This window comes from Siniperca chuatsi, linkage group LG9, assembly GCF_020085105.1.
Source record: "Siniperca chuatsi isolate FFG_IHB_CAS linkage group LG9, ASM2008510v1, whole genome shotgun sequence".
NCBI classification, from domain to species: domain Eukaryota; kingdom Metazoa; phylum Chordata; class Actinopteri; order Centrarchiformes; family Sinipercidae; genus Siniperca; species Siniperca chuatsi.
The window spans coordinates 11,505,079-11,521,166 of NC_058050.1; the positions used below are offsets into that span (position 1 = coordinate 11,505,079).

Consider the following 16,088-nt stretch of genomic DNA (forward strand, 5'->3'; position numbering starts at 1 on the left):
TTTTTGATTATGGCATTTATCAGCACTGAAATATATATATTTTCAATAATTCTCGAAAAAAAAAGATTTGCTTGCTGATGCCATTTTATTTCTACTCCACTGCATTTATATACTTTAGATTTATATAGATAGTTGTTATGCAGATAAAGATTTTACATACGAAGAATCCTGTTAGTTCATAAAACATGACACATTGCTATAAACTAGAGTATTAGGTAGTTGAAACGAGACTCCCAGTAGCAGGCTGCAACAGTGAAATGTTATTGAGTCCAAACTAGATTAACATCCATGTACCACAGAGTGGACCTGTTGTGCCCAATATTGAATTAAACAAGTAGTTCAGATTTTTATATTCAACATCGTGAGTGGGCTTCTCTTTAAGAGAAACCTGCTGGAGAAATATCTAAAGAGCAAATAATTCCTAACATGCTTACGGCAACCTTGCAGCACTAGTACGCTAAATACATACCTTATTGCTATGGTGTCACGTTGTATTTTCTCAGCAAAACGAACAAAATATCAACAATAACACCAAAGAGCAAGTGTTTGTTTATGATAAACATTACCTCAAACTCCTCAAAATCCAACTTTATCTGTGTCCAAAAAAACAAACAAAACAAACGACATTTTTAGTTCAGTTTCAGTTTTGCATACCCGCAGTGCATGTTGGGTATGCAAAACTGGGCGGAATATCCTCCAATCAAAAAGCTCCATACGAATCCAGGAAGCACAAAGGGGGTGGTTGTTGTCATTATAGCCAATCAAACGGTTGCTCGTCATGGCTTCTGCCTCTCAGCCACAAATCACAGTCGTACTGCATATCTAATCGATTTTAGTGATTTTCTGACAAACGTGTTAATATTGCATTTTTTTGTAATCGGCATGAAAGTGAGTTGACACACCAAAAGACTGCAGCTATTACAGCTGAAATTATTCTTGTGTATTTTAAAAGATTACTGTGGCTGTAACAACAGTTGTAATAGTACAATAATGCAGTAATAAACAGTCTTGTATTAATCAATTCCTTTCGAGATTAATTGAAAATAAATGATTTCTTATTGCAAATTAATTAAACAATAGACATTGCTCATATCTGTATATTTGATAAACAACTCGTTGTTATGGTGTTGTAATTTTCTTTTGTACCAAATGATGACAAAAGAGGAGTAAAAGACAGCAGGAATGTTAATTTAATATGAGTGTTGTTTATGCCATTTTGATGAAAAGACCAAAGCGTGCTGACTTGTCATTTCAGCCAATCAGTGACAGCGGACCCAGTTGGCAAGAGGCCTCTTCAGGTGTCACGTCATGTACTTACATCACACACCCTGAACCATTTGTTGGCTGTTCCTGTTGAAAATAATGTAAAATTGAGATTCCAGTCATAGTATTTATCAGAATATAAAATGAAGGCACTCTCAGTGTAAATACTATGGATCTTTTTTAACTGTTAAGAAACCACTGATTACTAATTATTGTAATGTAACTGGGAAAAACTCAAAGCAAGTTGAACTGGACTGGTTGACAGATCGTTTGTCCTTTTGTCCTTTCACTACACACACTGTAGATTCCCTCACTTCACCAACATGCACAAACACACTGCTATAAATATATTTTGAATGTTTGAAAGCATACAAATATACTTGCTATGCTGCTGCCTTCCCTGCTGTTAAAAATAAATTATGCAAAATCTACATATAGGCACAAGACAGTGGTACATAAAATGAAGTATTTTGACTGGAGAAGAGGGACTTCAGGCTGTTAGCAAGACGTTGCCATGATGTGACCTTTAATAGGCAGCAGGCGGATGTCAACAACTGAACAGAAAATCAAAACATTTCAACATGTGTCATAATGTTGTCCGGTGTTTTTATTAACATGTATTTATAAAAACTTTATTTACATTAGATTAAATATCAATTAGTTCATCCTCATTCACATTTTCTCTATGATATTTTGATGCCAGCTTTGTGCCTTTTCGCTATTAGATGTTTCAATGTTTTTTAATCCCTCCTGTGACACATTCATAAAAATTCATTTGCATGTTTTCCATGATTAATAATATTAACAATAAACTTTTGCACTTGGGATGTGGACAGTCGCTTTCTTTGTCTGATCTTTCTACTGATTTAAGATGTCTATGATGTAACCTGTAAAACACCACCCACCTTCACTGTGGGTAAAAAAATGGAGGCGGAGAACAGAATTTGTTGTGATTCCTATGCTGGTGCTGCAATTTGTTTTGAATAATGAAAAGGAAATTAATGTGCCATTTGACTTATAGCAGCAAGTAACACTCAGCCTTATTATTCTTTATTCTTTCCAACTTAAAGCAACTGAATGTACAACATATTAGTGTATGAGTTAGAACTTTTTTCATTTTTTTTAAATTAACATTTATTAATATTTCATCCTTCCATCCTACACACAGTAACTATTAGTGGGGCAGGGGCCCAGAAATCCAGTTTTATGTGTATCTTGCAACATGTTTCTAATTTTGATCAGAATGGGTTTTCATGCAGATAAAACCTGCAGAAAGTGCCTAAAACGTCTTATTGATTTATATTGTTTTATGCGATTTGTGTCATTGTTTACCACACTTAATGGATGCTCAATGCACAATGTACCAGGATGGGATCAGTATTGGAAAGTAACTAGTACATTTACTCAAATACTGTACTTAAGTAGAATTTTTAGGTACTTGTACTTTATACTTCCGCTCCACTACATTTCAGAGGCAAATATTGTACTTTTAACTCCACTACATGTTTTTGATATTTTTAGTTACTGGTTACTTTGCAGATTCAGATTAATGGTACAAAATATATATAAACTAAGAAATTAATGTATTATTACAGGTTAAGATAAGACTTTACTGAAATTCACAAGCTACCCACCAGTATCTAAAGTAATTAAAATTAGTTCCACATTTACCTGCTGCAACATTAACATGATGTGCACGTTAAGGCATCAATAATTATAATCCAATAATATAATGTAAATTATTCTGAAATGGGCCATTCTGCACGATGAGTACTTTCACTTTTAAAGTTTGATACTAATACTTTTGTACTTTCACTTAACATTTTAATTCATCACTTTTACTTGTAACTGAGTATTTCTATTATTTCTGTGATACTGCTACTTTTACTTCTTAAGTAGAATCTGAGTATTTCTGCCACCTCTGACCCATAGTAGTTTTTTTTGCCTCTCTAACAGGTTAATCCATGTGTGGGAAAGTTTTACACACAGCACTTGAACGCAGCATGACATTTTGCTCTTCCCCTTCCTCAAATGGGGAGATGCGTTTAAAGGCGTACCGCCATAAACCAATGGAGCTGAGAGAGAGGAGGGGTTACATTTTCCATGTTCATAAATACTCTGAGCTGCTTTCTCACGTCCGCTCTTTGCCTCAGACGAAGTGTACCTTTGGTGGTCTGTCGGTGCCGGTTTAATTCTTAGCTAACACCCCGCAAAAAAAAAAACAACCAAAAACCCGCAATCATGAGCAGGAAATTCTTCGTTGGTGGAAACTGGAAGATGAACGGCGACAAGAAAAGCCTCGGGGAGCTCATCCAGACCCTGAACGGAGCCAAGGTGGACCCCAATGTCGGTATGTGGATTTTGACAACCTCTACACCAAACCTCCTTTGGAACATTTATAATTTTAGCTACCTGTTTTCTGATTATCTCGGTCACGTTGTTAGTTACTATAGCGACTTGTCCGCGTTTTGTTTCCGCTTTTTTTTTTCACATCACAACCGAATTTCCCATCCCGAGCCAAACGGCTCGGTCATTCAATAAATCAGTGACACCATTAGCAGACAGGCCTACATCTCCTTAATTTTATGCACTAATAAAGTTACATTCAGTGTGATCTCTGTCTTTTTTTCCTGATTCTTTTTTTTTAACCGCGCTAACACCAAGCCCCAGACAGAGAGAAATGAATGAAGGCAGATGACGGGTTTCCAGTAATGTCGGTGCTGGGTGCGCGTTTGCAGCGGCACGTAGTCCAGCAGCCAGCTCTGCCTCTGCTGTGAAAGTGCAGGGTGCATTCAAGTGAGGCTGCTCGTTAATGGCTCCTCTTTCATCCGCAAGCTGATGATACAGTAGCGTATTGTGAGAAGTTATTTTTAGTTTAACTTGTCGGACAGCTAGGCAACGAAACTTCATGGTCACGGAAGTATTAGGCCACAGAAAACATTGATAAATGTGTTTTGACACTTGTTCATTGGCAGTCGTCTCGTTTTCGATTTTTCCATCATGACCCGGACGCAGCAGCAGACATTTGCCCTGTTGCTGTCTGCTTCCTGCAGACTGGAGCCAAACTACACAGCTGCTGTTTCATTAGAGCATTTCTCAGGCTTTTCACTCAGTGCATGATACTCTGCTCAAAATGAGCACAAGCGTTGAAGGGAGACGTTGAATGTGTCTAGGCTGTTTCCGCTGTCATCGGACCAGGTCTGTTCCTCCTGCAAGTTGGTGTTATGCAACTGTAAAGCAATGACTGCTATACACAGTCACAGGCCTCATATGCTCAGCAGCAAACTATCACTCTGTTCAGCCTGTTGGACCTTGCTCCATTAATGAATCCTCCCCCCTTACAGGGACCGAGTGAAACTCAAGCAGACTTTTCCCACTGGCCTTTCTGCAGAGCTTTAAAGTCAAAGTTCAGCCGTTTCAACCCCAGACTGATTTCCTTCACATGTTGGATATTTAAACTCCAATTCTTTTTATTTGACCCTTTGAACTCAGTCTCATGACTTTTCTCTGACCTATGCAGAATGCTGCCATGTAGGCGACCTTTAGGAGGCTGAACTCAGACCTTTTAATGCAGAGGGACTTGACTGTGGCCAGAGACAAATGACCTTTACCAAACCAATAATAACAGGAGGTGTTTTAATATAGACTCTGTAACCCCAAGATATAGTTACATTTTGAATGTCAGTGTCTTGACTGTACTGTACTCTGCTTGACCCATGCAGACTGTACTGCTGTTGAAAATCATGTTTGCAAATGAAGGCAGTTTGTAAACCGTACAATATGTTTCAGTTTCAAAGAATTACACCGTGAATAGCAAGTTTCTTAATACAATTTGTCAGTTGGGAAGTAGTCAAGGAGTATATCGATGTATTTGTTAGGCGGTAGAAATCTGGTGCTTGTGTCTGCTGCTGCTACAATTGTTTGACCTTAACCCTTTAACAGCATCTGAAAATACTAAAAGCTTAGATTTAATTGTTGTCCATTTAAGGCCTGTCTGTCAGTTTAAGGGTGGTGGCAGTTTCTAGTCCTGTGTTTTTTAAGTTTTGGTGCTGGTTGACCCTTTCGTTTATATTTGGTTTATGGATTGAGTCTTTTAAACATCACATTTGAAAAGACTTGACTGAATTTGTCTCTTTAATCCCCATGGTGTTGTAATGCTGTGGGGAAACGTGCATGTGTAGTCTTGTACTTGGCAGCAGTTTAGGGTGGTTGTCCATTGGTTATCCAGGCTGTCCTTTTAACTGACAGGCCGGTGTTCAAGCCCACATTTTGGCACAGTGTTGAAGTGTCTTTCAGCAAGGCCTGGATCCTCCCCTCGGGATATTGATCTGCAGCTGAACATACCCAGGCACATTCATTTAAGGAAATGCATGAAATGTAGAGTATTATTAAGGATATTGTGTCATAGTCTAGATTCTGTTTGTGATTTTTGGTTTGTCTTTTTCTTGTCATAAAGGCTACAATACTGTTAAAGTGGTACAATTATTTTAAATGAAGTTTGAAGTTTAGTGCGCATGCGCCAACGTGCATGCTGCCTGTTGCCGTAGCTCCGTCTCATCATCTTAAAGAGTTTCCCCTCGGGGATCAATAAAGTATTTCTGATTCTGATGAATAACTCTTACTGTTTAGCCAACACACCCACGTTACTAATGACTACTGTTCCTTATTTTTATGTACAGTTAGTATCTTCTAACGTACCAAAAGTAAATCCCAAACTACTGTCACTTCATTGATATCAAGGAAGTTGGTCAAAAATGTCTTTATTTGGTTTTATGAATATCTCTCAGTGCTAATACATGGACTACACAAAAACCTAAGCTATGCATTGTTTTCTTCTTCTATGTTAATAGAGGTGGTGTGCGGTGCTCCATCAATCTACCTGGACTTTGCCAGGTCCAAGTTGGACGCCAAGTTCGGCGTGGCTGCTCAGAACTGCTACAAAGTTGCCAAGGGTGCCTTCACTGGGGAGATCAGGTACGTCATGTGTCCATCAGAGGAAAATAACAAGGGTTTGATAATGAGCAGGTATGAGAAGATTTGATTATTTTCTGTTTATTGTATGAATATTATCTGTCTTCAGCCCTGCGATGATCAAAGACTGTGGTGTGAACTGGGTGATCCTGGGACACTCTGAGAGGCGCCACGTCTTTGGCGAGAGTGATGAGGTAATTCTTGATGATTTTATCATCTTATCATTGTCTGCAATGACGCTGAGTGCTAAATGGTAAGAGTTGCATCCTTTTTACATGAGTAGGTAACAAAAAAAAAAACACATCCTTCCTCCTGTGTACACTTTGTGATTAAATGCTTGTGTGTGTTATTAGCTCATTGGTCAGAAGACAGCCCATGCTCTGGAGAATGGTCTTGGTGTCATCGCCTGCATTGGCGAGAAGCTGGACGAGAGAGAGGGTGGCATCACCGAGAAGGTTGTCTTTGCTCAGACCAAAGTCATCGCAGGTACGCAACTCATGCCAATCCCACCGTAGAGTTTAATATGCACAGGAGAGAGAGTCTAAATGTTGTAACACGCATTTCAGGAAAGCTTGCACAAGCTACAGTGTGGTGGAAATCAGAATACTTTGCGAAATACAAATTCAAGTCTTATCACATGTCTCTTTCACAGACAATGTAAAGGACTGGAGCAAGGTCGTGCTTGCTTATGAGCCTGTGTGGGCCATTGGCACTGGCAAGACTGCTTCCCCACAGCAGGTAAATATAAGTAACCACTGAAAATGATTACTACATCTATTCCCACAACCCATCATAATGTTTCTTGTATGATATCTCAGGCTCAGGAAGTTCATGAGAAACTGAGGGAGTGGCTGAAGACCAACGTGTCTGAAGCTGTAGCCAGCTCTGTGAGGATAATCTATGGAGGTCAGTCAGAGTAAAGTTTGTGTTGGTTGTTGCTAGAAAAATCCTCCATTCTCTTTGATTTCGCACATCAGTCATGCATAAATCTGTTCCTCTTCTCAGGTTCTGTGACCGGTGGTACCTGCAAAGAACTCGGCTCCCAGAAGGACGTTGACGGTTTCCTTGTGGGTGGAGCCTCCCTCAAGCCAGAGTTCGTCGAAATCATCAACGCCAGGGCATAAAAACTGGGGCAGCTGCAGTGAGACCGTGTCCAGATCGGAGGCCGGCTCCATTCAGACGATTCAGTTCCATCATCCCTCACTCTCAGCACTTAGTCCACTTCCCCTTTTTATTCAAAGTATTTGTGTAATGACGTCATTCCCTCCTTTTCCTTTATTCTTTTTTTGGGGGTATATTTTGTCTTGAAGAAAAGGGACAGGTTGACACATGCACTGTACTGCACTGAAAAGAGTTAAGTCCACTGAGAATAGCCTGTGTGCATACTAACTTCCACACCAAGTGCTCAAGCTGTAAAGACTGACAATTACACCTTGAGGTGGACGGCCTGTCCAGGCCTTTTACTTCAAAAGTTTACGAACCTTTTTTTGTAAACAGTGTCACAACTCTTGTCAATCAGATTTATTTGTCTTTCTAATATCGGTGTCTCTTTTGTGAAATTATGATGTTCTGTGGCTTTTACCTCCCCTGTAGATGTGCATGTCGCTCTCTCATTGGCTGTTTTGCCAAGAAGGAAGTGTCCATTACATGTTAATCATATTGTGTCATTGCCGATGGGTATGAGGGGTGGGAAGGCTGTAAGGAAACATTATAATAAACAGTTCAGAGACTGTTTTAGTGTGTAGTGTCTTGTTTTGCGTTTGTCTTGATGAGGTTTCATATTCCTTATATTTTGTGTGTGAAAACTTCAGACTGCTGTGTGTTCATATGCAGATGATGGTGATCCCAGTGGTATTCTCAAGTCTGCAGGGAAAGAGTATCTCATTACAGAAGTGGACTCCTGTTAAGACAATGCCATGCAGAGAAGCATTTGACTGCTATTTTTATCCTGGCAGCTAAACTAAAACAGACACACAGCAGTGAAAGATTCTTGTATCAGGGGAAAACTGTAGCTTTGCCAATTACAAACTTACATACAGAAACTAGTGTTCATGAGACTGTAAAATAATACCCATTTTAGTTAATACATATTGTGTTTTTTGCAAGAAGGCTTTATTCCCACTTCAGGTCTCTTATTAAAAAATATAGCATACTGTATAAATACAGTGGGAAGAAGATTTTAGCCTGGTTGGTTTCCAACTAACCAACTTCCAACACTGTATACTTATCACTCTCTGATGCACACAACACTTTCATCGTACTTTTAACAGGTTAATAAACAGTTTAAATGTAGAAAGTACATAAACAAGTATTTTGAATTGGCTATGAGACAGATAAATTGCAAATGGCTGTGAGGTGTCACTATACTATACTGTGTTTGGATGCTGTAGGTTTGTCTCTGTGGTCTCGAGCTGGATTGTTTAACCTTTAATTATACAAGGTAAGTTGGTTTAGTGCTCTTTTATAGCACTGACAGCTGGGTTCTTGAAGCATCAACCAGTCCCTGGAACAGCTTAGTTCAGCTGAGGTTGAGGTCAAAATTTCATTCGTTGAGATTTCCTTCACAATCGGCATGTCTAACTTCAGCAAACACTTGGTTTTAACCAAATACGTGCCTGTCCCAGTGTCTTTGTCTTTTTTCTATTCTTACTGTGTTGAAACAGCCACAGGACTGAACCACTTCCAGTGACCACAGTGCTGTAGGTATGTGCAGGAGGAGGACAAAAAAACAAGAATGATGCAATTCAATACTCAAAAGCACTTTTTAAAATAGTAATTTCATATTATTTTCCACATATAACGGGAACATAACAAAACATGATAGCATCATTATCAAAACTGCACGGCACATAGCATTAACATAAAAACAACGCACTCAAAATAAACAAGAAAAAAGCCCATATACAGTAGAGCATTAATCAGTAATGATATGGTTCATAGTATACATATACACATACATACATACATAGTCCTACAAAGACTTGTATTTTTGCAGTGTTTGTGATGATTTGATTAAACATGAATCTCATTAAGAATACACACAATGTGAGCACAATTTCAGCTGAAATATTAAAAGTACTAAAACTAGATTTTGACACTGGGTCCCTCTACAGTGTAAGACAAGGCCTCAACATTGGATAGAAATGCAGGAGCCACCCATGGGCCCTTGCCATTTCAGTTTTTAATTGTGCTTTTCATGTGATTAATAAAATTACCACAAAGAAATTACCACCTAGGCAACCTGGGGACTTCAGGGCCCCTGAGAGTCCCCTTTGCCGGGGTGGTAATCCTGCGTGATTTAGTTATGTGAGCCAGGATCTCACTGGGAGATTGTTTTACCCAATTGTATCAGACCCAATATTTCGAAGACTGGTTACCGCGTATCATTAAATAAATTGTAATTTCCCTTTAAGGTAGCAGAAAAAAAGCAACCTAATAATAATGTTATATTTTTTTGCTGAGTCAGCAAATATTGTGTGAATGTATTGCACTGCATTATGCTATAAGGTGTTCCTTTCATTTTGTCCCCTTCCCTCTGCAGCCTGGATACCACCCCCGGTCCGGCAGGGGGCGGTAGTGCCTCACATTGAGCACTCAGCGTGGCTCAGTCTCATGTCCGTGTTTACAAGCGAAGCGTGACGTTCACGGACTCACAAGAATACGTCTCCTAGCGCAACTAAAGGCTACTAATTGCCTTGAGAGACGTCCAACATGCAGTCACTGAAAGCTTTTCTCAGCGAGAGGCTGACTGCGGCGGCGGAGGAGATATTTGGAGCTGTTGAAAAGACAATAGCCGAGTACAAAGAGGAAATTTCTCGTTCAAAAGATTTAGAAATCAGTCGCCTCGGGATGCAGCTGAAGCTTCTCAAGTCAGGTTGGTTTGATTGAAAATGCCTGCAACCAAACCTCATGCAGCTTTGCGTGATTTTTAAAAAAAATTGTGATTGCCAGCCTTTGTCTTTTACCCAGATCCCCGGTTGGATAGATGCCTTGGAGCCCAGCTGCAGCAGTACACCCATCACCACCATCCCCCTACTCCTCCTCTTCCTCAGCAGCAGCACCATCAGTCAGTCCCTGCAGTGGAGGCTCCTGAGTCCCAGCACTGTGAAGAGGATGGGGGCAGCAGCATGGAGCAAGAGCATCCAGAGCCCTCACAGGTCAAGAAGGAGCCGCAGAAGAGCCACAGGGATTTCTGGATTGCTCACGAGGCAGAGCAGCTCGAAAGCCTCGAATCAGACATCAAAGACTTCATCACATCTCCTTCCAGTCTGAGAAGCAGCCTGCAGGACCCCACCTTACCCTTCCACCACAACCATCACCACAACAACGGCGAGGAGAGCAAAGAGAAGCCCTACTGCTGCTCTATTTGTGAAAAGCGTTTCATTAACTGCTCCCACCTCACAGCTCACATCAGGACACACACAGGAGAGAGGCCATACAGATGTGAGATATGCAGAAAGACTTTTATCACAACAAGCGCTCTGAACAGACACCAGACAATCCACACTGAAGGGAAACACTTTGTCTGTAATTGTTGTGGTAAATCCTTCAAGTGGATGGAGTCTCTTGGCAGGCACATGAGAAGTGTGCATAAGAGAGAGAATGTGCCTGTATGACTCTTATTGACATCACTCCAGTAGTCCAGTAGATTAATGTTGTTACTGTACGTTAATCATCTGTCATTTAAGTATAAAACACCAAATAGGTGTGAACAAAGAATGTAATATCTGTTTTCTATGTTTGGTTTTGTGTTGGTAACTGTGCATGGACCTCATTAAGCCTTGTGTACATAAGCAGCAGCTGCAGGAAATGATGTGCAAATGAACTGTTAAAAGACAGCTGGGCGACATTGTTTTATATATAAATTATGGTAAATGTATTCTTACAGAATAAAATGTTAATACTCTAAATACTTAGTTTGGCATTGTTTAGTGAATGTATTCTGCTTTCTGCTGCAGGAGCATAAGAAAAGGGAAGTAGCATAGTACTCCAGTAGGTGGCAGTAACAGCATTTCATTCACACTTTCCCATCAATCTACAGCATTTGGCAACATTCAGACTGTTGTCTAATGTACGGAGTAAGTACTGCTTTTCTGGGAACTGACAGTACTCTTTCAGTCAAAATATGAGGGTGGTAACCCCTTATTCCCAGTGGTAGAAAGTAGTAAGTATATTTACTCAAGCACTGTACTTTACAATTTTGAGGTACTTGTGCTTTACTTGAGTATTTCCATTTTCTGCTACTTTATAGTTCTACTCCACTACATCTCAGAAGGAGATATTGTACTTTTCACTCTGCTACATTTATCTGACAGCACTAGTTACTAGTTACTTTGCAGATTCAGATTATTAATACAAAATATAATCAACAAATAAATGAGCTCCACCTTTACCAGCTGCAAGATTAGAGTGATGCTTACTTATTAATGCATCAATAATTATAATCCAATAATATAATATATATTATTCTGAAATGGGCCGTTCTGTATTATGAGTACTTTTACTTTTGGTACTTTAAGTATATTTTCATGATAATACTTTTGTACTTCAACTTTAGTAAAATTTTGAATGCAGGACTCCTCCTATGTAGTATTTTGTTTGGGAAAATAATCTTATTCCACATTGTCTGACAGTATCATATATAGTATCAGCTTGTTCAAACTCTTCATTGAAGCTATATGATGTCTACACTGAGTGAAATATTCAAACCAAAGAATCCATGATCTTCATCCAGTGTAAATATTCTAGATGACTTGTGCATCATTTTATAGAAATTTTCCCAAAACACATCATGACATAAATGGTATCTTTTGAAACTTTGGGATCTCCACTAGAATTTAAAATGCAGTTCTGTGGCTTTGAATTATATTTAGCAGCACAGCATGAGTTTGTAATGACAGACACTTGCGAGTCAGTTGCATTTAAGAGTTCTTTTTTTTTTAATTATACATTATTTCTATTCAAGTGTCCCAGTAAGCCATGAAAATGTGACAGTGAGCCAGAATGAACAATAGGAGAATAGCTTTTCTGGTTTGTGTAAACCTGTAAAAAGTCATTTGTATTTTGTGTATCATTTTAGCCAGTGGATCTTTAAGCTTACACCTTCCAAATGTCTTGGTGGACAACTTCATGGACTGAAGCAGCAGTGTCCCTTCTGGTGAAAGACTTACATCAGCCACTATTAGCAGTGGGAGTTATGAGCTTATGAGTTCAGGCAGAGAGTGAAACAGGTGGTTGAAGGAGCAAGGGTCCAAAAGCACAGTAGTATTCATTTGTATGAATTAATTTTAACTTGGCATTTAAATGGGAGGTGGGCTGATAGCACACTGTTTGTCCTGGCTGATGGTGCATGTAGTAACGTCCAAACTCACTGGCAGTTTTTGGCAGATGCACTTATGACTGTAAATAGATTTTTTTTCTCTCCTAAAAGTTATGGTTCTTGACTGTAGTTTACAGTACATAGCCAAAAGTATGTGGACACCTCTGTGGCTAAGACTCTTAGTTCTTACAGGCATTTTTAACAGAAGACATTTTGACATGTCACAGTGGGACAAGCATAAATAATAAAAGGAATGATGGCTGAATTCCTTTTAGCTGCTTTGGTTTCAGGGTCCTGGTGTTGTGCATGCTGGCTCACTGTCATGGCCTACTGGAACACTTAAATACAATGTAACACCTGTGATTTTCCTACTTTGACAAGTCAAAATGTCTGCCAGAAAAAATGTTGGCCAGAGTGCAGCACCAACAGTGGTAGAGTTGAATGTTTTGTGTTATAAATAGTAAATACAAGTCTTTCATCTCTGAAATACAGAGTTCATTGTGGATACAGCCAGGTTCAAGGAGCCAATACACACATTTCAATACAGTCTTTTTCAGTTCATCCTTTTTCATGTGTTAGCTAGGTTAATTAAATAAAAATACTTGAGATGCTGATGATTGTGGTGAGTGGCCAGCGCCTACACTTCATTCATGTCTCACAGTGTTGTAGAATATCTTGTTGAACTGGATTATTATTTCAGGGTATACACTATTTTTTTCTGAGAGCTCTCATGTACAAGCAGGTGCTCTGTGCAGTAAACCACTTACGACAAGTGTGCAGAGTACACAATTAAAATGATGACATAATATCTCTTTGAAATTGAAAATCTGGATTAAAATGAAGCGTGCTAGCCAGGGCTCTGCTCCCAATCATGTGGGTAAACACAAGGACTAGAGTGTTGCTCCGAACACAGATTTCACCCCTGCCTATGTGGAGAAGTTATGTAGGGAGAGAGGTTATAGGACAACACTTACAGAGGTGACGCTACAGTGGAGATGACCTTATTGTATTTTACAACCCAGTCTGCACCTTCTCTGCTGTTTGGTCTCATAAAATACCAGAGATAGGTTTTACACTGAATCTCCAAAAAGAGCAATGTGCTTCTCATTAACTCTGTGGCCAAAGGGCTCACTCACTCTTTGTTCCTATTAAATGGATACTCAATGTTTCGTATCTGAGGAAACAAATATATTTGTTGAAAATATCCTACCATCATTTAAAAAAAGCAAAGATGGTTTGAATTGGTTAATTTACCAGTTTATTCTGTTTTTTGTTCGGTAAATCTATTTTTTTCTACATGTAATCATCATTATCTTAACACAGTCATGACTGGTAACAACAAACCAGTGTGACTGATTGATTATACTGTATTTTATATTAAAAATAAAACATACTGTTATGTAATGCAACACTTATTTCAAACCTTGACCTTGAGATCATTTGAATCCTCCAGCTGCTACTGTGCACTTGAAAGTATATGAATGAAACAGAGCTCATTTGGACCCATTACGAAGGAACTTATCAGCATCAAAAGCCTTGATATGTGCTACTGTCATCCTCAGCACAAATCCAGCGGCAAACCATGCTATCAAAATATGTGTTCAATTTCATAAATATTTCATGTCTGACCACGTTCAAACCCAACATTGTGTTTGGTCCAAAAGAAGCTTTACTGCAATTAATGATCCTCTCAGTAATAAGTAAGTTTTTTCATACTTTTCTGTTCCTTTAACTAGCCAACACTCCACTGTTTTCATTTCTACTAGAGTAGGCACTTTACAAACCCAGCTCTCTTGTTTCTCCAGTCAATCTTGTGATTCTTAATTTATCCTCAACCTGGATCAAAAATATCTGTACGGCTTCACAGACACTATAAACCTACTGACCTTAAAAGATTAATGGGAGCAAGATTTAGGTATGGACATAACCAGTGAATAACAGATTCACACCGAAGATTTCCTCCACTCTTTGTGGAAGATGTTGTAGTACAAGAATGTATCCCACTGCACACACCCATTCATCCATTTCTACACCTCCTTACACCTACTCAGTGTCATGGGGGGCTGGAGCCTCTTTTAGCATGTATTGGGCGGTGGCAGGGGCGTAGGACTGGGGTACAAAAGGGAGTATGCAGGGACCCCATGTGAGGAGAGCCCACAAAGATACTACAATGAAAATCAGTGGATGCGGGGAGGAGCGCACAGAGAATGCCTACGTACAGGGTCCAGAATTTTGTACTACGCCCCTGGGCAAGGAAACATCTTGGACAGGTCACAAGTGATAGAAATATGAAGTTTGGGCTCCCAGGGAAGACAAGAAAAACTTGCAAGGGAAAATAATAGAGCAAAGTGAATTCAAAGTGGGATCTTCCACATACGATAGATGAAACAGATGTCATGACTGCTTCTCCAACTGCATCACCTCGTTGTGTCAAACAGCTGTTGTTATAGCTAAACAATGGGATACTCACAGACCTATTCTTTTAAACCCTGTCCCTAGACCCAGTGAACCTCCCTGGTGTGTAGTGGAAAGAGGCAGAGAGCTCTGGCATGTTGTCCACAACCACTTAAAAAGTCTCAGCATCCTGTTGGATCATCTTCTCCAGGATGTGATGGAGTGAGCAAGAGATCAGAAGAGATTGATTGTACAGAGGTGAGGAGGTGAAAAGACTACAGACTCTGTTTTTTGTGCCACAGTTTGTCTGTTGATGCTGCTGGCTGAGATGGCACTCCTGCAGATGAATGAGGAGTTGGAGTTTCCATGGCACGGGAAGAAAACATTCTGTATATCATTCAATGAAACAAACAGAGGAGCGTCAGTGTAAAAATGTAACAGTAAAATTGGAGATGACAGTCTAAAGTCACAGGAGTGTGGTGGCTATTGTGTCAGCAGGGCGAAAATGGACCACAAGAGAAGCAGAGTAGCAGCCACAGTCAGCACTCAGACAGAAGGACAGGTGCAATAAAGGGTTAGTGGTGGTCATAGGGCAAACTTTATGAAATATGACAGCTCCAGCAGGAGGAGAAAGATGGTTGTGGAGCAAATACATTAGCTAGAAGACGCAGAAAAGCGTGTTAAAGCTGTCTCTCTCAGACAAAATAGAGCTTGAATGGAAAGGGAAAGTGTAGAAAGGAAGATATATTTTGCTGGAGGGAACTGTGGGACAGGGACTCAACCAAATTAGTCACTATTTGTGTTAGGTATGGTAACATTTGGAAGTTAGTGTGTCATATTCTTAACCTTTTGCCTGAGTGTCTGTATGAATGCTTTCTTTGGATAATGGCACAGGGGGATAGCCAGATCCCATGGTGTGTAGAGCCAGCTTCATATTTATGTATTTATGCATCTTCCAACAATGTACTACAAATGTAAGGGCATGTTGTGTTTTATTATTATTTTTATTTTACTTTTGATTAATTTGGAACATCTTGTCTTTTCTGAGCTTCATATTCATACAGTTACAATTATTAGTAGCTATGAAGGGCACATGAATGATAACTGGACATACAGTACATAATGCATCAACATGCTACGT

At 39.5% G+C, this 16,088-nt stretch overlaps 2 protein-coding genes and 1 non-coding gene across 4 annotated transcripts; 2 read left to right on the forward strand and 1 right to left on the reverse strand.

The window, feature by feature from the left end:
* Nucleotides 1–365: 365 nt before the first annotated feature.
* On the reverse strand, nucleotides 366–420 carry LOC122882330. The gene has a single exon (XR_006379343.1). It is a non-coding gene; the product is annotated as a U7 small nuclear RNA (small nuclear RNA).
* A 2,955-nt stretch (nucleotides 421–3,375) lies between these two features.
* On the forward strand, nucleotides 3,376–7,966 carry tpi1b (triosephosphate isomerase 1b). The gene is made up of 7 exons (XM_044209129.1): nucleotides 3,376–3,613; nucleotides 6,114–6,237; nucleotides 6,344–6,428; nucleotides 6,588–6,720; nucleotides 6,887–6,972; nucleotides 7,053–7,140; nucleotides 7,240–7,966. Exons 1-7 carry the CDS (start codon nucleotides 3,505–3,507, stop codon nucleotides 7,356–7,358), a joined length of 744 nt encoding a protein of 247 aa, XP_044065064.1. The 5' UTR covers nucleotides 3,376–3,504; the 3' UTR covers nucleotides 7,359–7,966.
* A 1,830-nt stretch (nucleotides 7,967–9,796) lies between these two features.
* LOC122882080 (zinc finger protein 12-like) lies at nucleotides 9,797–11,144 on the forward strand. 2 transcript variants are annotated; one of them, XM_044209115.1, is made up of 2 exons: nucleotides 9,797–10,108; nucleotides 10,186–11,144. In XM_044209115.1, the coding sequence occupies exons 1-2, from the start codon at nucleotides 9,946–9,948 to the stop codon at nucleotides 10,848–10,850; spliced, it is 828 nt and encodes a 275-aa protein (XP_044065050.1). In that variant the 5' UTR covers nucleotides 9,797–9,945; the 3' UTR covers nucleotides 10,851–11,144. The 2 variants fall into 2 exon arrangements, with proteins under 2 accessions (XP_044065050.1, XP_044065051.1); XM_044209116.1 differs by having other exon boundaries at nucleotides 9,817–10,108; nucleotides 10,204–11,144.
* The last annotated feature ends 4,944 nt before the right edge of the window (nucleotides 11,145–16,088 follow it).

Bases quoted from the DNA above. Each gene is read 5' to 3' on its own strand.
- tpi1b (XM_044209129.1), top strand. From the start codon at position 3,505: ATGAGCAGGAAATTCTTCGTTGGTGGAAACTGGAAGATGAACGGCGAC. The intron at 3,614-6,113 runs GTATGTGGATTT...CTATGTTAATAG, and splicing joins CAAGGTGGACCCCAATGTCG to AGGTGGTGTGCGGTGCTCCA. The intron at 6,973-7,052 runs GTAAATATAAGT...ATGATATCTCAG, and splicing joins AGACTGCTTCCCCACAGCAG to GCTCAGGAAGTTCATGAGAA.
- LOC122882080 (XM_044209115.1), top strand. From the start codon at position 9,946: ATGCAGTCACTGAAAGCTTTTCTCAGCGAGAGGCTGACTGCGGCGGCG. The intron at 10,109-10,185 runs GTTGGTTTGATT...TGTGATTGCCAG, and splicing joins GCTGAAGCTTCTCAAGTCAG to CCTTTGTCTTTTACCCAGAT.